Below are 25545 nucleotides of genomic sequence, written 5' to 3' on the forward strand. Positions count from 1 at the left end.
TCTTGCCAGTTCTTGCGTAGTGTTCCCTCTTGTTGAATTTCTTTCTCTATGGCTAGGCTGCTAAACAGCTCGAGTGCCCACGCTTGTCGTCTGCTATGTTACTCTATGGACTCACCACAACTCGCTCGTTATCGTACGAGTCAGACCCCAGCAGCAGCCGCCCTGTTGCAAGCCATGCCGATATCACCGGGTCTCACTTGGTGTGCCATTACAGAAGTCTTTGCGCAGATCGTCCTAGATGGCGATAAGTACACGAAGGATTGGTGACGAAGACGGCGTCTGCAACAGAAGCAGCGCAGTTCTCTCGGTTCCGGCTTCCTTCTGCTGAACGGGGCAGGTTTCTCCAGTTAGTTGAACGATGAAATCTTCCTGCCGGACTTTGCTGGCATGGCTCACCATCGGAATTTTCTGCACGCCGACGTGGTCTCAGGTAGGCGTAAGCTTTATGTCTACGCGCGAGCAGTTTCCATAAGTTATTCCGTAAGATGTAGTCGTTCCCCGGGGTATATATAACGAGCGTTATGCGGTGTGTTCACACTCTGCACTATGTAATTCTAATAATACAATTTCTTGATGAAATGGAACAGAAATGTACGAAAAATGCGGTTTCACAACACCAACTCATTCACGAAATATGTTTTTTTGCATATGAATTAGCTGTACGCTAATGTCAATGACGGTTCATGGGTGACATTAGGTGCTTTGTCTTTACACATCGTACTTCTTCATTAACGTCTTGATATCGCAGCTGTGCTGTTCCATCTGTGATCAGGTTGATATTGTTACGTAGGATGACGCAGACGAAAAGCTATGTACAAGTATATTTATAGGAAAATACGCTGTGCTTGGTTAAGAGGCCACAGCCCGCGCTAGCTTCTAATCGTCATCGTCGCCTTCACACTGCTCGCCTTTTCGTGACCGCACATATTGTTCTGTAGAACTACCCCCGGCTGCCAAAGCGCCGTCCCGGAGAGTCTAAAGATCGGACTCGGAAGCAGTGTAGTAGGCCTTGAGCCTACTGACACACGACCACATTACGACCACATTACAACGTACGACCACATTATGTATAGGGTGTCACCCCTAACTTCAGCCAAGCTGTCCAACGAAAAACAGATTCTAAAAACACTTGTAGAAGGTATCGTCTTGTGACTTATGTTCGGTTGTAAGGCATCTGATCACTTCACACAGCGAGCTTTATACTTAAATATGGCAGCGTGTTCTTTTACGCTTTTGTTTTCGCTAGACAGCTTGTCTAGCGTGATCTGGGACACTCAGTACGTATGCAACAAAGAACTTTTCTAGAGTGCTTCCCTCTTGCGTGATCGGAGACTTTACAAGGTATTGAGCTGCACTTTCGATGCTGCTTTTTTATTGCGATGACCATTACACGTGTAGTGCGTGGCCTATAGAGCCACCACTGAAGCTAACCTAGCGGGAGCATTCGAAAGCACTCCCGGGAGCTGTTGCAGACGACAACCCTTTACAACAAGGATGACTGCAGTTCGCGGCTGCAATTCATCCTTTGTTACTGAGCCAGATTGCTTGGTCTGTGGTGTGAGCGGCAGGAAAGCCGCGGGCTTCTATGAGAGTGGACATGTACATGATGTTACCGGAGTTTGGGGACAACCAAATCTGCATACATGGAAAGTGAACCCCACATGCAAGAGTTACGAAGCCCACTCACGAAGTGGATGTCGTGTTGAGTAGCCGTTTCGTTTTGTTGACTTATTCCATGCCTCTATCGTTCATTTTTGTCAAAATTCTACCCTTGTTGGATTACTCTTTGTGTACCTCAATAACAAGCACACATCGTTGGACCAGACTTATATTACAAATGACTTCACAAGGCGCGATGACCACACACATTGTAGTGATCTTGCTACACCGTAATATACCCCACGTCGCCAGATAAGCAACGTGGAAATCGACACATTAGGGCAGCTTGTGAAATTGTTAATGAAAATGCATACTTATCGTCGTCAAGGGGGTCGCCAAAGGAACGGGTGAATACAACCGCGAGTTTCGACTGCACAGGTTGCGCTTGTGTTTGCGACATTCTCCTAGTAATATATATATATATATATATATATATATATATATATATATATATATATATATATATATATATATATATATAGGCAGCGCAGTGATTGCCAAGCTAGATGGGCATTGGCGGCAAGGAGGGTATGTCATTTAGGGGCGATAAGATGGCACTCCTATGCCGCAACAGAAACTAGCAACACATTGAAATGATTGCCATATGCCTTCAACTTTTATTGACTTCCAAAAGATGAACGGAACCTTTCAGCAAAAATCAAGCAGCAGTACTACCCTATATGCAACAGCTAAAATCAATTCTGCCACTGAGCTGCCTCTCTTCTGTAACATTTCCCACGTAATCAAAAAATCGAAGATATCCTCGGGCGAAAAGAATGAAGTTGTGAAAAAATAATTTGCCTGTATGATTTAGCCCCGCTACAGAGGCGACGAGGTTAAAACGTCGTGCTTAAAATAATCACTCACAGTTCTGTGTCGAGCAACTAGCACCAGTCCGACATTCGGGAGGCCACGCACAAATTAAATCATCATCCATCCCACTACTTTCACTCCCCTTCCCTCTTCCCCAGTGCAGAGTAGTGGACTAGAGCGCAGTAGCTCAGGTCGACCTCTCTGTCTTTCCTACCAATACATTCCATGCATTCAAATCCGAAACATGAGTCGCACGTTAGGTGGTGCAACGGAAAAAGCTTAAAACCAACAAAATCAGTACTTGCAAGCCACGGCAGCTTCAGCAGATAGCGCGATGCACTCGATCACTTGTGTACCTTAGCTAGAGCAATATGGTACACAAGCAACAAATAGTGCAAGTGGCATCCAGAACATATGGAAATCTCTTTAGCCCAAATGCTTCATGGAAGACATAGCAAAACAGGAGTACGTCACCATAAATTTCGTCGCTTACCCCTGTAACCGTCAGCCAGTGCAAGAAACATCGAGATGACAAAAAGAAAGTGTGGGAACAAGACCTTTCCCGCCGAACGGCAGCGATACGTCCTCCTCGCGCCATCGTCTTCGTGCACTCGTGCTGTCACATCGTGTCCATGCCGTTGTCATTCTACAGACGGTCGTCGTGCATTCCTTGTCCTACCACCGTCGTGAGGCCACTGTGGTCGTTCCATCGTCATCATTCCGGCTTCTTCATCCAGTGCTCCTCATGCCATCGTCATCACGTTGTCATCGTCATGGCAGCGTCGCCATACAGTTGTTGTCATTCGGACAAGATTACTCTTAGTGTATTGCGTCTCCAGAGCGCATCCGCATATTGGACAACGTGCATATAGTATGTCATTGTACCATATCATAATCATCCGCCACCTACCTTTCCCTGTATTTCCCACTCCCCCATTCCCCAGTGAGGAGTTGCAGGCTAGAGGCACGCTCTCCAGGCCGACCTCTCCTCCTTTCTCTCCATTAAAATCTACTCCTCCTCCTCCTGCTGTCCTCATGCCGTTGACGTCAAGCCTAGTCACAATACCTTTGTCATCCCGTAGTCGTCGTGCCATTCTCGTCGTACAGCCTTCGTCGTTCCCCTGACGTTATTCGTTTTTCTTCATTCTATCCTCGTCGAAGAATCGCCATCCCGTCATGGTAATCGTGGTAAATTCTAGCGCGCGCGTGTCGCAGAAGATGGGGCGAACTCGTAAACAGGTGTCCCGAAGCAATAGTAACCTAAAAACTAACCCTGCGGCAGCGAGCCATGGCTACCTGGACTGAGGAGGCCACCCAACTTTGGGCTCAAGAAGCCTGGTCTAACAATGAAGGTTATTTCTCTCTCTACAGATACTAGAAAAAAATGTGCCTTCAGCAGTACGATGCGCACCTGCATTTCTTGAATGCTGATCGCGGTAACATGGGCAGTAATTGTGAGTGGTGTTCCGCCGGAACATTTAGTTTATTTAGAACATTGAATGTTTATTGCAGTGTGCAGCTAGAGGCACGCTTCTAGGAAACTGCTAATAGAAAAGGCAATGTGCGTCAAACGAAGTTTCAAAGACTGACATCTCGAAGAGCTATCTCACTATTCGCCTGTTTACCTGATACAGTTTTTCTTTTTCCTAACTTGGTCATGTTGCTCCTGCGTTGTCATTCGTGTAGTGATGTTTGTCACCAAATATAGATGACGCAAATATGTGTACACGAAAGAACTTATGCCCCCCCCCCCCCCCCCCCGTCATCCCGCTGTTCGACGGGTGATTTAGCTACAGGGCTGTATTTTTGTTGGCGGTACACACATAGTGCCACTATTCGTGCTGCTTGTTACCTGTCTTCGAGTCTTCCACCTTTATGTATATTATTTTTCCGTGCTTACCTTTCTGTCTTTTCTGTTGCTTATGTAGTAGATTTGAGATTTTGAAGTAACCAGCTCTTAAGAGCTTAGCCTTTTCGTTTGTTGCTTTTAAAGTTTTCTGAACTTAAATTACTGACACGCAGTGCCATAAAAAGTATTACTAGAATCTTGGGCGGACCTAATACACATCAACAAAACGAGCTATCAAGGCTCCCTTAGAAATTTAGCAGGCGCAGGCTCAAGTTCTAGGCTGCCATCCGGCCCTTCGGAAATCGAAGTATTCAGGCTGGCATCTTGGGGGCCTATATTCTAGATACTCCCTCCCACCCATCTGTTTCTCCTCTTGCCCATCCCTCTGAACGGGGTAGCATGGTAGAAGGCATTCACTTTGACTTAACCTCTCCACAATTCCTCTAACAAGGTCCCATTTGTCAGGCCCCATTTGTTGTAAGGTCCCATTTGGCGCCATTATTCCCATATGGGAACACAACACGCCGTTAAGTTCTGAAGCCATAGTTACTAAAGTTTTAAAAAATTACTAATACTTGGTAGCAACATCCATTTGGAAGCAAAGAAAGTTCCTTTTTAGTTTTGTACTTTGATATGCAGTGAGAACTTCATAGCAGTTGTTGCGTGAACAGGGTGGTTCCGCCACACGGAGCAGCTCTGCAAGAAAAAGTAAATTCTTGACCTATTTTACAGGTTCATCAGCGACTATCGTCCTTGCCTGCATGGTAAAAAGTGGTATTGGCCACTGCTGGGCAATCTGTTTGCAACACTGCGCGTTGCAGCCTGGAGGCGGCTGTCTACAGAACTAGAGAGTGAACCGGCATTTAGACAGCTTCAGTTCACGAGGCTCATCGTGCAGACGTGCTGACCAATAGGCTGAGCACCCGAGAACGGACTGGCCCTTGGAGTACTCTTGTTTTCCACAGCGAGGAAGGCCGCGGCTGCCATTTGGTGCCGTTGTAAAAGCGGAGCTGGTGCCGCCAGTGCACCAAGAACACACGAATGAAGTGCCAGATGTGTGGCGTTCCCCTCCACATCCACTGTTCAGCTGCCTACCATGAGCGAAGATAAAGCGCGCATGGAGTACCATGCCTTGCTTCTGACCTGCGGAAAGAAAAAAAAAAGCAACCCCAGCATACATACGCTTAGGGCCATTGTTCCCATTTGGGAGCACTCTATATTATGTTAAGTACTGATGCCAGTGAAATATAATTTGTTTTCCATATGCAAGCCTGCCCTCTAGACAAGCCGAAACAGTTTGTTTCATTTTTAGCTGCGCCACTTCTTCTGTCGGCGCCTAATTGGTTAAGCAGTCAACACCTTCGCCCAATAACGATCGAAATGCCGCCGGCGCCGTAAATCTTCAATCGCATCGAACAAATTTGTAGGAACACGCGGCCGGCCACTCGGACGCTGCACGGTTCCCGTGGGAGAGGATGAACTCCACAGGCACCGACCTGGTGTTCCTTCTCGACCGGTCCGGGAGCGTGGGTCACGCCGGCTTCGAGACGGAGCTGACGTTCGTCGACAACTTCCTCAACTACTTTGAAGTGATGCCCAATGCCACACGCGTTGCGATCGTCTCCTTCAGCGACAGAGTCGGTGAGTTGAGCAATTTTTCTGCCTCTGAATTGCTACCTCTCTTCGTGTCACTTGCCTTTCCTGCTCATGGGCACTGGCGTAGCAACAGGGGGGGTGAGGGACCGGGGGGCCGTGGGCCCCGGGTGCACGGGGCAAGTAGGGGGGGGGGCGGTGTCATATACGTCTGAAGACACCCAAAAATTGTCGATATCCCCGCCTTCCTCGACTACACCCGGGTGGGGGGGGGGGTGACAGAAGAGCTAAGGGCCCCGGGTGCCAGACGACCTAGCTACGCCACTGCTCATGGGTGAACGAAAGAAGCATTATACGGAGGCTTACGATGTTCTCTGGATAAGTAACTTTCATTAAAGTTTTGCGCTTACCACTGTCGTGTTCTTGCTTCAAGGATCCCTGAAATGCTTTTTTTCTTACGGCCAAACACGGATGGTACCTCTCAAGGAAGGCTTTGTCATAAAATTTCGTGTAGGGTTGTTATAAGGCAGGCTCAAGTTGTTAAGCATTACCCTATCCTAGAACCACGGCGTTTAAGACCAGCTTTTTCACCCTGCGGCCATCTCTATGTCCCGTCTCCTTCAAGCGATCACTCACGTGTTCCCTGCTTCTGGTTGATTTGAACCGAGTGTGATGCCGCTTCTCTTTCTTACGCAGTTTTTATCGTTTAGCGTGGGTTACGTGTACATAACTTTTAAGGTGGACTGCGTGCGGTAGGTGCGGACACGACGGCACCACACCGTGTCTGAGCACAAGATGGACAAAACCGACAGCAAGTCAACGAACACTGCTTACAAAGAAAGCGTCATACAAAGCACCACCTTTGATAACAACAAAAACTTTAAAGGACAAGTTAAACACCTGATTCAAAGTGTGTACCAAACTGGCTGACATTCATTTTGATTGTAAGTGTCCCTTAGATGGATAATGATCTGAGATAAATGTGCTTTTCAGGAAATCGTTCTTTCTTCACTTCGGTTTTGCATACGAGTTTTCTGTCGGTCACGCAGACCTTTCAGTAAAAGCATAACGGGTGGTACATCATCACACAGTCTTTCTACTCTGTCTTTCTCTAAATTTCTATCAATGCCATCCCAGAATAAAATGGCATCCTTACACTAAAAAAAGCAGTGTTCATTTATTTGAGGCACGTTAGAAAGGCGACAGATAATTGAACCAACGAAAATATTCTTTTTCTGAAGTTGTGTTCTAAGTGGTAAAGTTTCAAGGCGTAAGTCGCAAAAAAACATTTGTAGAAGTGGGAAGTGGCATTTTTCGCACACTTGCGAATACATCATGCCTTGGTAATCTGATGCACATTAATCGATAAAATGGTGGTGGGAACGAGATCAATTTTGAATATGTCTGAAGGTTTTTTTTCGCGACACAGAAAACGGATAATATTTAGAAAAACGAACAGACATAAGAAGAGCAATCTAAAAATAAGCCTCAGGGATGAATCCCATCAAGAAGGTCTAGAAAGGTGGCCGCTTTCTGACGGACGGTATGACACGTTCTAAAGCACGTACAATTTCTTTCGGAACGCTTCTCCTTTCTTTCTGGATCATCGGTTGTTAGAATACGTTCTGTTATAATTCTGGGCAAACTATATATAAAACGTCGCTCCTTGAGAAATGCAGAACCTGCGGTTACGGCTGAAAGCCCGTTTCTTTTTCAAACTACAGGCGACCGCTGCGTTGACCGAGACCTTGGTGTTGACACAGGCGTGCACCGCTCGCGTCTTCTGCAACATGTAGTCGCTATTGCTGTACTTCCTACACGCACGTGCCACGCAAGATACGCTTACTACAGCATTCGTACCGCTCATATATTGCCCCCACCAAAAAGTCGTCGCTGCTCCCATTTCCATGAGGTGAACCCTCTCCGTCCAATCAGCTGCCCCTTTGCGAGAGCTGTAGTAGATAAACCACATTCACCGGCGGAAGTGGACCACTAGTTTGAAGAAACGTCAATGTTTTTTACATCTGTTTAATGATTTTTAAGCTGGCACAAATTACTACCCATACCTAAGCTATTGAGTATAGGCGTCTAGTAGCGTCGTCTTTCAAGCATTCCCAATGACGCTACGCGGTTAGCCAATCGAATAGCTCGTCCAACTTACGTCGCGCACACCCGCTATCGCAGGGAACGGGGTGGCTAAAAACCTCAGGGAAGCGGCGGCGTTGCGATCAGTAGCGAGAGACATTTTTAAAACCTTGTAGTGGATTTGACGCTATGACTGGAGCGACCAAATGTGTCACCTAATGATAAGAACGACCTACACTGATGGCTCACTAAATTTGCATACAATCTTCGACATCGTTACAGGGTCGCTTTATGTATGGCTGCAAGATCATATTTTCTTGTCGAAATCGTTCCGTATAACACCTGGTAATGTTACTTGCCTAGTTTAACAAGCAAAAAGTGCACATTTGGGTTTGTATGGGTCAGTCGGCGTGAATGATGTTTAAATCTTGGCGCTTCTGTTCGCTTCCGGCGTCTGAAGTGCAGCAGCCAAGAGCATTTCAGATTGCTATCGAATAGTCGCCGGTGGGTGTGATGTGGACTTATCGTCAAAGGCAAATTCACATTATTTTGTTCGCATACAAGGCAAGTAACAGCGCCAGGTGTTGTAGTGAACGATCCGGCTTATAAAATTCGATCTCTCGGCGAAAGGTGTGGTAGAACAAACTAGAAGCAAGCCCAAATTTATTCTCATTGATCTTAAGGGAAGGGGAGGAGGGCAGGGAACGCAGGTCTCTGGACTCGGTTTGATATTTAGCAGGCAGCGTAGCGGAAGCTATACACAAGCAGTCAGGTCAGGCAAGTCTCACTCCACGCGTTTCTGAACGTGGTTGTTCCTCATGTGCGACCGATTCTGCAGTATAACCATATCACGCATTACAACGGCAACCGGTGAACGTAAGTTTACGTCGAAACACGTATAATATTAGCCCAATTAAGCCGCGAGCACAGGCAGTTTGGTTTCGCTGTTGGACGCGGAGGTGGTATACGTTACGTGTTAACGGATTAAGGTGTGCGCCGCTTTCCACGTACCTTTTAGGTATCCACGTATGTCGCAAATACGTATCCACGTATTTTGCGACACAAAATTATGATACTTATTGCTGCATGTAATTAATTCCCGCATACACATGTACTTCTTTTGCACGTCAAGCGCTATACTTTGTTGGCGAATGCCTTACTATAGCGTTGTCTGCTGCGTCTGAACCGGAGCATTCTTCACAAACGAAGAATTACTGGGGGAGCCACGAAACATTAAAAGTACGATGTACCTCATCTCTCATAACTGTAAAGAAGCCAGGGGGAAACTGACCACTTCAGCTCCACAATGAACGTAGCCACTTTGCTATCGAATTGTGTAATTAACTGCGGTGGTCCAATACCGTAATTACCGGCGGGTCTTTTATGATGGTTTTGTGCTAGCCACTAAAACTGATGCTGATGTCGAAACTGCTAATTTTATATTTAGTTTTCTTTTTCAGCGTATTTACTTCATTCTAGCGCACCTTCAATCCTAACGTGCACCCTAATCTTCGTTCTTGAAAAGAAGTGCTACACCTTTGATTGTCTCCTCCCGAGATGTTCATATCAAGAGGGAGAAATCGTAGTCTGTTCTCACTGGGCAACACACACACACATATATATATATAATCTTCGAATTCGCTATAAGTGCGATTTGGCCACCAGCTACAGGTAGGGCTGAATGATCGCAAACATAGGCGCCCGCAGCACCTTCCGGCCTTGCCGTAGGGGCACACAGGGCATTCGACATAAGAAGGCAGAATTAGAGATGGGAGGTTTTGTCTCGTATTTCCTTCTAATGTGCATGTCGTAATTTAGCGAGCTTATCGGCAATAAAGTGAAAAAAGTTCATACGTTGAACAATTCCAAATTAACATAACGGGTGCGATATATGGCCCTTATATTCTCTTTACGCCCCATATACCTCATATGATATACGCGAGCGGATGGCTTTATTTACGAGAAGCTTATAATGTTCACGTGGGACGTCCTCCTTTTGACATATGCGAACACACAATTTTTTTATGGGAGCGCCATGTGCTCGTACGGCATTTATGTATGGGGGGCACACGTCTTGTTTTCTCTAGTGAAGTCTTAGCAAAGGCCTTGTTTTCCACCATTAAAGTTACTGTGCCTTCTGTCCCTCCCCACACTTCCGTTCACCCTAAATGTATATTTCTTTTCTCAGTTGTGCATGCTGACTTCCTCAAAGAGCCCGGCAACAAGTGCCAACTGTCGATACTGAAGCAGAAGGCAATCAACAACACTGACTATCGCGGCACCAACACGGGCGCCGGTCTCCGCGAGGTTCGCGAGATATTCAGAAACAGCCGTGAGCATGCGCACAAGGTGAGTGATACCAGCATGCACTTTAGCCACCTGCTGGAGCCTGAAAGCCAGCACCGGCACCCACGCCGAAGCTGTCGGACGGCGTACCCTTCACGTATTCATCCGGGTACTCATTCACCTTCATGGCCGCGAGAGGCGCTAGCTAACACACCCGCGGCTAATCTTGAACGTAAATACCCAAAGCAAATGGACGCGCGGGTTCGCGCCGCGCTAGCTATATTGTTAAGCAACCGCATGTGTAGTGCCGAAGTACGTGGTTCAGATCACACCTTCGGCAAAAAAAAAATATTTTCACGCACTTTCTTTGCATTCTTTTTCTAACAATATAAGAACAACATGGAACAGCATTAACATAACATTGATTTTCCCCTAACTTTAAGCTATACTAATTTTCTGCCTTCTTCGTATGGTGTCGTGTAAAAAAATTATCGACAATTACCATGCTCCCTAATGCGAAATTTGATCACGGCTGTATACCCGTTTCCATTTCGCGGGATACTGCCTGGTGCGGACAACCTGTCTCGTACGGCACGTTGCAAACGGAACGGAATGCGGCACGACTACCTCGCTAATCGGGAGATCGCGAGAGGCGGCACAGCCGCAGTCATACCTCCACTCATGCACGCTTTCTTTCTGTACAGACGACGCGTGCCACTCTGGCGCCATCTCGTATCAATCGTCGCCGCAAAGCCTCTCTTGCGCGGCCCTACGCTTTTCTACCTTCGCTTTCACCATGCCCTCCTTCTCCGTTTTGCGCCTCATGGTTCCGCAACACCCTCCCACTCGCGATTTCTTCGCTGTCGCCGTCTTTCATCTTCTGCGGCGCTCCTCGTTCGCTTCCACCCTTCGCTGTGTTCGCTTGGTTAGAAGGACAACGCGAACGTTTGCTGCAGGAAAGGGCGCCTATTGGAATCTCAGCGCTGACACCCGTTCTTGCAATCGGACCGCTGGCGCGAGTTGTTGCAACTGGGTCGCAAGCCCCAAGGGTAGCGTTGGCCTGGCGGCCTGGGGCACGACTGGAAGCATCCGAAGGTCCCGGCAAAGCTCGAGTGGACTGCTAACAGAACAAATTGTTTATTCTAGCATCGCAAAAGAGCGGGCGGTAAGGTCGACCGAAGTGGAGAGACGGGAGAGCACGTTGCTCGACAGAAGAAATCGGAGCCTCTCTCCTGGCGTCCGGGGGCAGCTGCTTTTATACTCTCGGAGTTGAGGGCAAGAGGGAACGTCACGGGACGAAGCCACGTGACAGCGGGGCACGGACACGCTGAGAGACATGTTGAGACGAGTTATAGTGACGCATCCGCCGAGCCGGCGCCGGTCAGACCTCCTCGCTTCACACTTGGGGAGCTCCTCTCCCCGGCTGCCGCGCTTTGACAAGCGTGGGCACACACACACACACGCGCACACGAAGACACGTGGCACTAAAACATGCCTGGACGCGCTTGGCGGGGAGGCGTTGCGGCAGCTCCGAATGGGCCAAAATGTCCGCCGCTTTGAACGAAGCCCCGGCGTCCGTTGCATCCGCGCCGGCTATACCGAGCGTCGTAGGCGAAACGTAACACGCCTGAGAGCTGCGCTCTAAGGAAATGTAATCGCGCCCCTCAGAGTATGTTATCCTCGTTCGTGTATCCTTCTGACACGCAGCAGCCAGCTTGCTGCGAGACTACGGTAACGGTATCGGTCACCACGTATGCAATCTTCAGGCAGCTCGCAGGAGTGCTGCAGACGTATTCGTCGGTAGGCATTCCCCCATTCGCTGAACGCGCGCTGGTGGAACTAGCTGCTCCATATCGAGAGGATGCCGCAGTGGCTGAGTAACTGAGCCATTTCGCCGCTGAATGAGGGTTTATGTTTTCGATTGCTGGTCACCACAACGACATACGGAAAGGAAGTGCTTTGTAAACACGGCTCTGGCCCGTGAACCTACTCGACGAGGCTGAAGCATAAACATAATCAGGCTTCGAAATTCACGTTAATGTAAGCGAAAGCCGAGTGAATCTGGTTCATTATCCTAGGGTTTGCCGCGAGCGGACGGCAACATGGTGAATAAACCAAAAAGCGCGTGAATTCAATGCTGGAGAACTGAAAGATTATTTTGGATGTCTTTGTGTTCTTTTCTTATTCTTGTTTTTCTTTGTGTTCCCTTGGCCGCCCTCACAGGGAAATCCCGCCAACAAACGTAGAACTCGACTAAATAAACGCTTCACTTTTTCAAATAATGACGGCGTCCACTCAGTGTTTGCTTTATCTCCGTTTCCCGTCCGCTGGTCATACCAGGGATCAAAGCGTTTAAAATACTATAAGAGTGAAAAACTGGACAACATTACTTACACAATGACAACAAGGGTCAGGTATACCAATCTGCAAAATGATCTAATATTGTCTAAGGTTCTGTTCGCTGACTTCCGCTGATCGGCGCAATCTTCATAGTTATTGCCATTTTCTTGTCCTTGTTTCCCAGTGACATGCCTTTGTCTTTGAAGAAGATGGAGAAAAATGATTAGAAATAGGCTGAGGCAGTGCTTCACTGTTCCAGGCATTTCTTTCGTCTACTTCGGGCTTGTTTTACCCGTGCTTACCATCTCCTGACCTTGCCCGTAGCAATCACTTTGAGACTCCGAACCCTGCACTACGGCGTCCAAAATTATTACACTTACAAACACATACATACTCGTAAACTCTTGCAAACGTTCAGCCAAGCTCTAAATTAAGTAATGAAGATTAACTTCTCGAACACTTCATAATGGTAGGGTGAAAACGAAAGTGAGAAACTCGCCGTATTGACATGAATGTCACCGTGGCATGGCGCGTCGCGTTTCCAACTCATGAACTTATATAGATGGCGCGTAAGCCATGAAACTCAAATTGCATTGTTGCAGCCTGGAGAGGCAATATCCAGACCGGTAGGTCGTCTCATGCGGCTCAAGTAAAAGCAGGCGTATCGCATCGATGGAAAAAGAGATTGTGATGTGGCTGCCGGCATGTGCTCTCCTCCACTCACCGGTGAAACGCCCTCAAAAACCAGTTCCAGCTTCTTTTGAGACAAAGTGGGATGTAGCACTTGCAAACGTATTTGCAGAAACCCTATTCACAAAGGGCGTCAGCTTGCGTCTTGCTTCGCGTAGCAAACTTGGCTGTATTGGTCATTCATTCTTTTTTCTATAAGTATGTTTGACCGCAATACTTTGTGCATGATTCAGCGCACTGCGCTATTACTTTGAGGCCCAGTTTACTTAAGCACACCTGTCATTATGGAACGCACGTTGTACCCTCGCCGCCCGTGTATGTGTTGGCACGCCTGCGCTGGTCTGCGATTATAATTTGTTACAGGTTCTCGTGCTGGTGACAGACGGCATGCCGACAGTGGGGCCGGATCCAGTGGTAGAGGCGAATAAGCTCAAGAATGCAAGCGTCGAGATATTCGTGTTCGCCATCGGAAAAAGCATCATTCATCGAGTTCTCGTAGGGCTGGCATCGTCCGAGCGCCACCTCTTCGAGTGCGACGACGTCGTCGACTTCCGGAGGAGGTTTGATCTCGGTAAGTCTCCGAATTCTTTAAAAGCTGGTTCGGCATGTAACGAGCCCGACTTTGCCAACTTTCTTTACGCCTGTTTGCCGCGGGAAACCGGGGAGCACAAATCTAAGCGCTTATCTTCAATCGAGGAATGACTTAATTAACCTATCAACCTTCTCGCCTCCAAATATAAAGAAATTTATATCTGTTATTCATTGATAACGTACATAATAACATATATTATATATGATATGGTAGCCGAGCTCACATATGTGAAATTGACAAGAAATTTCTCCTTAATCCAAGTTGATCCGGAAAAAGAGTTTGCTTCATCCACATGTTTTCCGTGAAGCTTACCTTATCCGTATACTGGAAGCTGCCCAGAATAGAGCAGTTAGAATTATCTCACGTAATACGACCACTTTTATCTCCCACCGTTATCAAGATAAATGAAAACATTTCAGTTCACTCATGGGAAAGTCACCACGGTATTAATCTTGTATGCTTTTGCCATACGTACGTTTACAGCAATAAGTCGCACCCTCTGCCGCTTCATCCTAGACGACGAGCTTCACGATGTTTTCACAATACGCTCGTTTTTATGCGAATACACGTTCAAATGTAAACGTTTCTAATGCTAATGTAAGAATCTGCTTTGCTTTCCATTCATTTCAGATTAGAACGATATTTTGGACCACATGGCCTCCATATAACATAGCGGAACATTTCGCCAGCTCCTGTTTGTGCGGATATAATAATAGTGCACAATAATGCTCCATTGTATTTGACCTTTGATTTTACTTTTGTATGTGGATTTTTTACTCTTGTATTCCATTTTTCTCCTTTTGTAAATTATTATCCCCCTTTACTCAAGGCCCTTCAATGGGCCTGTAAGCTATTTTAACTGAATACACGAATGAGCGAAACAGTAAACAATAAACGTATAAGCATTGTCATTGCTCATTCAATACCAACCTGCCGGCGCGCATTATCCACACATAGGGCCGTCGGGTAGCATGAACCTAAATATTTAACGCAAATAAATTAATGAATATTTATGCCTGTAACGCGCAAATTCATTTCATTATCTAAAAAGCATAAAAGCAACGGCCCAATATGCATCTGTCACGAACACAGCACGCAAGTGCAACCTATGTCACGCCCCACTTTTTTCAGCGGATGTCAGCATAACCTTTCCGAAGTGTCCGAATTCGCCATTCTTGTAGGAACATGCTCTGAATTTATGTAAAGTATATAGTTTATTGCTGCAACCTCAGATACGCCATTTTACCAATTCTAATCAAGCCTAGTAATATTTTTTTTATATTTTACTAATGGCGCTTCTTTCTATGAGTATACCACGAAATTCACACAACCGTGACCAATAGGCTTGAACGTGTGCATAGGGTGCGTGTGCGTTGAGTTATGATGTTTTTATGCTCGAATTCTTACCGCACACCTCCCAATCCATCACTGTTGGAGTTCTCGCAAAGCATTCTTCCTGAATCAATATTTTGCAAATGTATGCATATCTGGGAAATTCGTGCGCCGTATGGAAGACCTTGGGGTCTGGTTTGCCACTCCTCAAGGTCTATCGAAGATTTTACAATCGCTTAAAAAAAAAGAATAATTATGAAATAGTGGATAACATCGCGCGGATCTCGCCAACAATCGTCCACGCCGCTGCTCGGCGCCAGCAACGCCCAAGTAGACGCACGAGAAAAACTTCTGGATGACGCACTGCACCAACAAACAGACACGAGACCTCATTCCGCAATGCCGGCACGCCTAGGGACAAACTCAAATAAAGCGAGCAAAGAAATTTCTCCTTCGTAGTACCTAGCCAAAGTAACGTATTCAAGAAGCAAACGCCCCTAGATTTTCTCTCTCGCACCCGCCGCTTTTACTCGCGCCTGCGCACAAACGCCGACCGGCTCTTAAAGTGACCATCTTGGTCGTCGTACCACCTACCTACCACAAAAACGGCCGAATGAGCCAAAGAAAGCTATTCCCTTTGCAGCGGCCCTGAACTACTTGTTATCGAAGTGTAGAAATGCATTCGAAGATAAAGTTGGCTATTTCAGAAATACATTGTCACAAAAAGTTCTTCGACGCGTTTAGCAGAAGCGGAGTTATTGGCAATCAAACACGCTATTCGCGGTGGTTCCGCTCCTTCTTCAATGACTTGCACAGCGAAGGCTACGGCGGAGCCTGACGTGACCCCAACAGAGCGTCTACTGCAAGTGACCGTGGCAGCCGTGGCGCGTAGTTCCCACTTGATTTTGGATGTTAACGTAGACGCCACTACTTCCGGTTTTGGCACCTACGACGTGTCAACTAGCCAAACGCGGTTGCCCTCATCGAGCCGCAACGCGCTCAGCCAGTGAACTCATCGCGTCACCCCGCTACGGCCGCGGTATCTACGCTACGAACCAGACCACAGCTACAGAGAGCAACTGAAGTGGCAATTGTAGTGCGTACGCGCAGCGTTTGCTTTGTGCGCGAAAGGGGCTTGAGTGCACGATGTCGCCCATATACTCGCCTGACCGTGCTACGTGCTGCGCACTGACTTTGTCGTTAACCGGCTTGACTGACCTATAGTAGCCACATCCAACTTGCGCATTTTTTGAAGCGCTGCCAATTAGGCGGCCAAGGCGTCTAATCAGGAGCGGCCAGGAGCGAGTGCGCGCTGCCAAGCGTGCGTGTTCTGACGTTAAGTTTCGCGGTGGTTCGAGGCTAGTTGAGCGTTAAAAACTAGTCGAAATCAGCTAGACCCTCCGGCTACGACACCGATTAGTAGGGTGGAAAAAGTTTAATTTCAACCCTCTAAATGTTGTGTTGCAAAAGCGTTTGAGGCAGTTAGCTCATCTCGTGCGGCAATAAGCGGAGTTAGACACCTTTGTCCGTTATTAGCTAACCTGTTATATTGGCTACGTACAACTTCGCGCCTTGGTTCAAGCAGGTAGAGGCAAGTTATCACTGTAGAACATCACCTCGAAAGCGCGCGAGACTGAATGGGAGTGTGCACACTGTCGTCCATGGAGTGCATCGTGGTGACCGTGTCCTTTGTGCGCATTACCGGCCTTACAAAAAAAGTCTCAGTTCGCCACAAAAGTGAAGAACCAATTGCGATGGCAAATTAGTAGACCGCTAGCTATGCGACGTAAGGAGAGTAGTTTCATCGGCGGTATAAACTTGTAAACATAGCATGCTAACAAAATTAACAAACATGGCGTAACGCGTGCACAATCGAACATGAACGCATCTCACTCGATGACCGCAGAGGCTCGCTGTCAAAACGCTGGAGTGAGGAAGCATGGCAGCAGCAGCGAGGGAAGTGACCTACGCGCGGCGTCTGGGCATCAACGCGATCTAAGCCGCGAAAACACCGCGCGGGGCCGGACTTAGTCACCTTCGCAGATGCCCTTCAAGATACCGAGGCCCGGAGTAGAACGCGCCGCCCCCTTTCTCCCTATACCCTCGCTGCGCATCTTTTCGTGCGGCGGATAACAGCGCCCTTCCTCCTCGCTTCCCTCACCGGCGTGCGCGAGAGGTCTATAAAAAAATGGCCAGGCTTAGCTTGGTTAAGCCAAGAAGGCGTTGCCTATTGCGCGAGTTGGGGCCCAGCTTTTCCTCCGGCTGTCGTGACGTCACGTCACGTGGTTGCGCTAAAGGTCAATGGTGGCTGCCCGGCCGCGCCCAAGGGCTGAACTGAGTGATTCCAATATGCAACGCATAAAAATAGAAGCAACTTGATAACAAACATAGCAAAGTTAAAAGAGAATAGACCCACATATGAGACGCGCAGCAATGAACAATGGCTCATACCCTCAATGGTGGCTGCCCGGCCGCGCCCAAGGGTTGAACTGAGTGATTGCAATATGCAACGCATAAAAGACTTTCATTTCGATCCACAGGGTATTGGATATTCATCTATAGAAAACGATGATGGACTGCCATTTGACCTTACTATGCTTGTTGGAGTTCACTGTCTATGGCGCGCCCGTATGACGGGGTATCACAGCGATCCGGATGCTCAGCCTGCACGAATGCTTTTTCGAGAATGCATGTCGAGATTTATAGAAATTCAGAAAGCACAAGATTGTGTACCTGCGTGGCTGTCAAGGGCGGAACCCTTGACCGCACTCAAAGAATTCTGAAATATTTAGACCTGTAAGGCTGACTGCTGAAAACTTGTTAATTTATCTTGTTTTCTCAAATGTCATTTGTTGTTTCATATAGTAATACAAAGCAGACAATAAATAAAAATAGAGATTGAGCCGTGATCGCCGGGTCACCCTTCCATGCTTCCACTGGCACGTAGACCACACGGCACATGGCAACGATATTATCGCCCTTGGACTTTATACAGAACCTCACGGCGACGCCAACGGCAGAAATGCGCCTGGAGTGTCCATATCATTGCTGCCGCCAATACGATTCTGAAGCGACACTATCCCACGTGATACGTACAAGGGCGATCGAGGTGGCTTCTATGCAGACGGCGCGAGAGACCGGTGGCGAGCGTCGGAGAGCCCGCGGAACTGCGACCACCTCTGCAACAGCCCGTACCGCGGACAGCAGGACGACCCGGGTTGCTGCAGAAGGAACGCCGTCTGCGGCTGCGACCTGTCCACGGGAGCGAGCGGCTGTCTCTGTGGGCCGGGCTTCTACGGGGACGGCCTTCATGGCGAATGCACGCGTGAGTTGTCGATGTTTGGCGGTGGTTGAATCATATACGTAAAGGTGACTGGTCAAAATGTTGCTGCCCACATATACACGCAAGTTGTCCCACATTATTTGAGCCAGACTTTTGATAATGAAAGGCGCTCAGGACGCGAGTTGAACGGAATGCACAATGTTGGCAATGTCCTATGTAGTTACTCAGGCTATCTTTTTTATTTTCCGCTTAGTTGAGGGATTAGTTATGTTTAATAAACCAACTTTTTAAGTATCGGCTGCAGACCTCAAGTGTGATACCCAAAGTTGTGGAGCACCTTGAGAAAGCTCTCAATAGATTGTTTCCAACACGATGTGTCTCACGTGGTCCTTTTGCGCGTTCTAATGAAAGCACGCGAAATATGAAAAAATACCAAGTGACAGGGCGCTCACGCACTGTTATTATGCTCCTCTCAATCGTGCTGTGGATGAACAAGCTCGGCTGCAGCGAGACTGTCCTGCGACAGGGCGTTATGCCTGGTGTACGTATCTCGGCATGCGGCTCTTATCGCATGACAGTGCAAATACATGCTGCTGTCCGAGCGTTGCCGAAGCGATAAAGCGTCTTAGGCCACGAAAAAAAAGACGAAAACAGCATTTTGATTCTGCTTGAAAGACGTAAAGGGCGAAGCGCGTGGGAGTGATGGAAGGTGATGGAAGGTGAGGAGTGATGAAAGGCTACAATTTTGCCTTTGCACACAAATGGCCTTGTAGTCATTTTCGAATTGAACGATGATGCAGCAATTTTAATCCTTAGGGCTCGAATAACAGCAGATAAGCCACACCCGGACAAAACTAAATAATGGTAACAAAAAACTTGGCTATATTCAACGAAGGCTACGCATGTCTTCTTCAGACGATGAGTGTTTTCGCACTGTGCCCGTCTGCTCTCCTTTTCACACTTACTGGCTACCAGGCGTTCTGATCTCGCACCCAGCACGGGTGCAACGCTTCGTGGTTGCAGTATCGGGTGGCCGCGTCTGGCTTCACACTTGTGCACTGTGACCGGCGTGTCAGGCCCCGAGAGAGAGTGCGCCCGCAGGCTGTTCCAGTTTATCGGATGTAGATCTTCCCTTATGTACCTCGTTGGAACCAAGCCCAGTGAACTGCAATATATCCAGTGCTCCCCAGCCGCCCGTATCGGTGCGTGTTCTCCACGGCTACGCTATTTGGCTGTGACCAACGCTGAGCAACAGATATGGCTTACTCCAATGAGGAAAGATGCGGATATGGTTTTGGCTCTAGGTGCGTCAAGTGAACATAGAAGGTGCGCAGTTGAGCTATTTCAACGCTGGCGTCCAGGTATGCCGAGCTCAATGACGATCGTGGGTGCATATGAAACGCTGAGACAGACTGGGACTTTTTCGAAGAAGCGACATAAATCTTCAATGCTGGGCGAGAACGTGAAGACATAAATTCTGTCAAAGTTTTCGTCAGACCCACATGCAAGGATTTGTAGTGAGGGTGCTGAAGCTGGAGTGGCAAGCTCTTCATTATGGAGAGTACATAAGAAGGGGCAACTTCATCCGTACCCTGTGCAGCTGCACGAAATCTTGGAACCCCGCGATTTCTAAAATCCAAAGGACTTTGCAAACTGGAATATAATCAAAACGGAAGAGGACCCAGGCTTCGTCAATAAAATACTGTGGACCGATGAAGCTGCCTTTTCCCGCAATGCCCATGTGAACATCCACAACGCTCACTATTCGAGCGATGTAAACCCTCACTGGGTTTTGAACACACATCACCAATATCAGTGGTCGGTTGACGGTGCGGAATTTACGGTGGCACTATCATTCACCCTGTGTTTTTTGATAACGCGCTTACAGGCGAAATATACGTCAACGACATCCGTGATGAGTCACTTGAGGATTTTCTTTACGAAGTCCCATTGGCTAGGATCAAGGATATTTGGTACCAGCATGATGCTACTCCCGCGCCCAGCAGCAGCAAAGCATGCAAATGGCTGCATGAAGTATTCCCGCAGCAGTGGACTGGACGGAACTGGGCCCATTGCTTGGCCGGCGCGGTCGGCAGATTTAACTCCCCTCGATTTTTTCTCTCTGGGGCTACGCCAAGGATCAAGTGTATCGGACACCAAAAACAACATCAGAGAACCTGAAAGAGTAATGGCAAGTCTGCAGCTCCATCCTTGATACCATGATCAAGACGGCTTCGGAAAATGTGCCTATGCGATTCCAAATGTGCATTGCAGCTGAGGGTGACCTCTTCGAACCCGCATTATAATCAAAAGGCTGTTTTTGGATTGAAGGTCACTGGAAAATCATTCCGTTCCTAACACCGCCTCCTCGCCCAATCCAATCTTACTCTGTTGACAGGCTGCCAGCTCTTGCCCATTTCAAGCAGAAAAAAAAAATAAAGCTATGTTCTTTTTCTCTTTCGCCACCTTAGACGCTTTATCGCTTCGGAACTGCTCGACTAGTAGCACGCATTTGCGCCGTCTTGCGATAAAAGCCACATGCCCAGATAGCTGCCCCAGACATAACGCCCTATCGCTGGCCAGTCTCACTGCAGCCGACTTTGTTTATCCATCGCACGCTTCCAAGCAGCGCAATAACAGTGGGCAATCGCCTAGCCACGAGGCATTCTTTTCATATTTCGCGGGCTTTCTTTGGAACGCGGAATAAAAGATCACGTGAGATATATCGCGTTGGAAACAATTTATTGCGAAGTTTCTCAAACTGCTCTACAACTTTGATTATCACACTTGGAGTTTGCAGCCAATACTTAAACAATTGATTTATTAAAAAAAACTAATCCGGCCGTTAAGGGGAAAACAAAGAATAACCTGAGTAACTCTTCGCGAGTGCCAACATTATGCATTCGGTTCAACTCGCGTACGGAGTGCCTTTCATTTTGAATGTTTTGGCTCAAGTAATGTGGGACCAGCTGTATACGTACCCAGTTGGCTATATTGCTTGTTGTAGAGAAAACAGCAAAGCATCCTACTGAGGTCAAGAAATTCCAAAATAGACTGAGTTCTGACCTCCACACAGGACCACCGTGTAAGCCTTTTTCAAGCAAAATCCCGTTCTTAGTAATTTTTTAAGCTGACTCAGTAAGATCTCGTCTGTTTTCTTCATGGAAGTTCCCAGCCAGATGGTATTTCGGTAAACACTCGCCTGTATACCACTGGGTGTGTTCCAATTCTTACCGGCAAGGAAACCTGTCAAATTGATGCCATCAATTCATCTTCTCTTCGTGTTACAACACGACACGCCTTGATTTCGTCCGTCCCCTATCATGTCACGATTGACGCAGATTTGAGCCACATAGTTGGTTAGAATTTCACAAAGCCATTCGATAAACATTCAGCTGCATCACGTCATTCCTCGAGTTCAGTGCTAATTTACTGCGCCAGCAGGAACTTTTCACAGCATATGATGACATGCAATGTCATTGACACCCTGTTAGCCCCTGAGAGGCTGTTGGTTAACTTCAGCAGCAAAAAGAGTGTCTATACAGACACACCCCAAAATGTTTGCGAGGGCGAAATGGTGTGAGTTATGGACAGCTCAACACCATTTTTAACTTTCAAGAAAGTAATTTCTTTTTCAGCATAGCACGCTCCTCATCAAGGCTAGAGCTCCTCGTCGAGCCTCAAACGCGCACAGGGCAGCGCCAAAGCCTGAACTCGCAGCTGTCGAGACATCGCAATATGAAAAGGGTGTCACTTAGAAAGTTAGGAGTGTGAAATTACGGCCTAGCCATTTAATGACGTCGTTGTTTTCACTGCATTTTTTTTTCTTTATTCCGAGACAGCGTGCAAACCAAACACCTACAAGGAGGCCTACTACGAGACGAGTTGTCAGCGCTGTCCAGATCACAGCGAGATAAAAAACGAGGGCAGCAGCTCTCTCAAGGACTGCAGATGCAAAACTGGCTACGTGGGAGATCCAGCCAGCGGGAAGCCGTGTGTCCGTGAGTAGGCGGCTCGGTTTCCTTGAAATTTATCCTGATTCGAGGCAATTCCAATCCAAGAAAGAGCGCACACCCACGATACTAAAACATTATTCATCGATTAATTTTTTTTATGTCGAACATAGGATATGTTCTTTTACTTTTGTCGTTAGTGACATTCACGAAAGTATCGCGATCATCGTCATAAGGCTTCCGCAATGACTGCTTCTTGTATGCCAAGATTCGACACGTTGTCGACACTTTGATTGCTTCCAACGTGTCTACGCATGTACGCGCAAGTGAATGTGCTTCTCGACACGATCATGCCCATCGCACCCTTTTGTAACTCCCTTACAAAAAACTTATTTGCTTTCGCATGTGTAGAATGTGCGTGTGTGTGTGTGACCAAACCGTATTTGCTACTTTTTGTTTAGTTTTTATTTTTACAATGTTGTGTAATTAGCAGCACTTGCGTGTTTTCTTTTTTTTAAATGTTCTTGCAGGTCTGTTGAGTTCCTACTGGAGCTTTCTAGAATTTGTCATTGCTCATCTTTAGTCTGCATGGATGGTCTTTCTATTGTTCTTTAGCTCCTTACTTCCCTTCTGCTTATATACAACTTTTTTTTACTGTCACCTAACCTAAAGGAAAGGCAGGTGTTGCGCCCCTGTTTGTCCCAGCTGTCAGCCTGCTCCCTCCTTATATTCTTCTCTATCTATTGTCTATGTGTATTTTCATAACGAACAACAACAACAACAACAACAACAACAACAACAACAACAACAACAACAACAACAACAACAACAACAACAACAACAACAACAACAACAACAACAACAACAACAACAACAGCAGCAGCAGCAGCAGCAGCAGCAACAACAACAACAGCAGCAGCAGCAGCAACAACAACAACAACAACAACAACAACAACAACAACAATAACAACAATAACAATAAAAATAATAACAATAACAATATTCACAATAACAATAATAACAACAATAATAATAACAATAATAAGAATAATAACAACAACAACAACAACAACAACAACAACAACAACAACAACAACAACAACAACAACAACAACAACAACAACAACAACAATAATAATAATAATAATAATAATAATAATAATAATACGTGGGCGAATATTACATTTCTTGAACGCGAATCAAATGCACATAACAAGCATCGAATATGAAATCGAATCTCGAATGGTCACACGCAGACAAATACGTATCTACAGCAGGAATACCTGTTTCTTCATAATGAGGTACCACGATTGTATCTACTAGCCCTATAGAGACAGCTAACTTGCATGGACAAAGAATTCGTTTTAAATACAAGAACAATAATTGCAAATACAAAACGGTACACATAGGCTCTGAACATTTTAACGCGATAGCGTTAAGGAGCTCGTGTCGCAGAAAAGCCGGTGTCGTCGGCGTCTGTGTCGGCGTCGGCGTCAGCGTTTTGCGGCGTTGACCGTGAGCGATAAATCACGGCAGGCACTCCATAAATAAAAAGCAACTTCCAAGATGGTCTGGGTGGGAATCGAACCAGGGTCTCCGGAGTGTGAGACGGAGACGCTACCACTCAGCCACGATTTCGATGCTTCCAAAAGGTACAAACGCGCCTCTAGTGAATGCGGTGTTGCCTTCGAAACGAGCCGTGGAAAGTTATACTGTGGTGTATATAGGTAATTATGAACATGTAACTTACAGAAGTCGCAATTACACGAGTAGCGAAGTGCGTTTCGCTGCATTTCTTCTGCGCTTTCCGCACACGGAGAGCCATCTTGCGGCAAACACAGAAGAGCCCCTCCTCTCCATGTACGGCGCTGCCCCGACAGATGGCGCGCCACGCGCGCATTGGAGCTGTCGCGGTTCGGACTCTCTCCCCTGACAACGCTTCGCCTCGCTCCCTCCGCAGAATCAAGCGTCCTTCCTTTCTTTAGATCACTATCTCTCTATCTCTCTGCCCGTGCCGATCACGGCGTTTGGCTGGCGTGCATCATTTCCCCCTCCGGGATACCGAGTTCTTTGGTTCGCTCCGCTTGCTCAGGCGCACGTTTCGTTGCTGCGCCGAACGCCGCGTTGCTCGACCATATGGCTCGACGCTCACCGCGTCTGATGCGGGGCGCCTCGTAAGTGATGGCTGCCCTGTAGCCCATTGTCTTACACCCATTGGCGGGTCGACGGGAACGCTATCGCGTTCCACTCTTGAAGGCGAAGCTTAAGCGTCCTCCAATTTTTTAGAGCCGTGTTGCAAAGATGTTTTCCAAGAAATATTAGCTTCTGTATAGAACAGAGCTTACGAAGATGCTGAATCAATAATTGGTACCGAAGAACAATCACAAGTTGTCAAAAAAGAAAAGAAAAAAGATAAGGTGCTGAAAGAATTGTGTGCTGTAAACATGTAAAAAGACTCGTTGCAAGGCTAAGATCACGTGGTTGTGGTGTAAAAAAATAAAATAATGCCAAGTGACTTGACTACCTTAAACACTAATGAAAAATTACAAACAGATCTCAGAAGTCGTGATGTAAATTTCCGACACGAAACCGAAATCAACACTTCATATAACCATTTTCTTTCTACAATCTTTTTTAAACATTTTCCGACGTTTTACTTCTCATTAATTGCGAGACTTTGTCAAGCAGAAGGAGAGCAATAACAAAATTATAACAGTAGTCTGTGGGAAAATATGTGGCTAGTTTTACGATTCGAAAATACCCAATAGTTGCTCATCGAATACGAATAGTTAGTTTGTAATCGATTCGTATTCGAAACTTTAATATTCACCCACGCCTAATAATACATACATACATACATACATACATACATACATACATACATACATACATACATACATACATACATACATACATACATACATACACACATACATACATACATACATACATACATACATACATACATACATACATACATACATACATACATACATACATACATACATACATACATACATGCATGCATGCATGCATGCATGCATACATACATGCATACATACATACATAC

The 25545-nt window shown here is 46.8% G+C and overlaps 1 protein-coding gene across 1 annotated transcript in view; it reads left to right on the top strand.

The window, feature by feature from the left end:
* Positions 1–96: 96 nt before the first annotated feature.
* LOC139047833 (sushi, von Willebrand factor type A, EGF and pentraxin domain-containing protein 1-like) overlaps positions 97–25545 on the top strand; it is a 57562-nt gene continuing 32113 nt past the window's right edge. Inside the window, exons 1-6 of the mRNA XM_070521968.1 lie at positions 97–430; positions 5749–5962; positions 10188–10348; positions 13679–13886; positions 18364–18564; positions 22365–22523. Of these exons, the coding sequence (XP_070378069.1) occupies positions 359–430; positions 5749–5962; positions 10188–10348; positions 13679–13886; positions 18364–18564; positions 22365–22523 (1015 nt within the window). The 5' untranslated portion in view covers positions 97–358. The remainder of the gene's footprint in view (positions 431–5748; positions 5963–10187; positions 10349–13678; positions 13887–18363; positions 18565–22364; positions 22524–25545) is intronic.

This window comes from Dermacentor albipictus, chromosome 7, assembly GCF_038994185.2.
Source record: "Dermacentor albipictus isolate Rhodes 1998 colony chromosome 7, USDA_Dalb.pri_finalv2, whole genome shotgun sequence".
NCBI classification, from domain to species: domain Eukaryota; kingdom Metazoa; phylum Arthropoda; class Arachnida; order Ixodida; family Ixodidae; genus Dermacentor; species Dermacentor albipictus.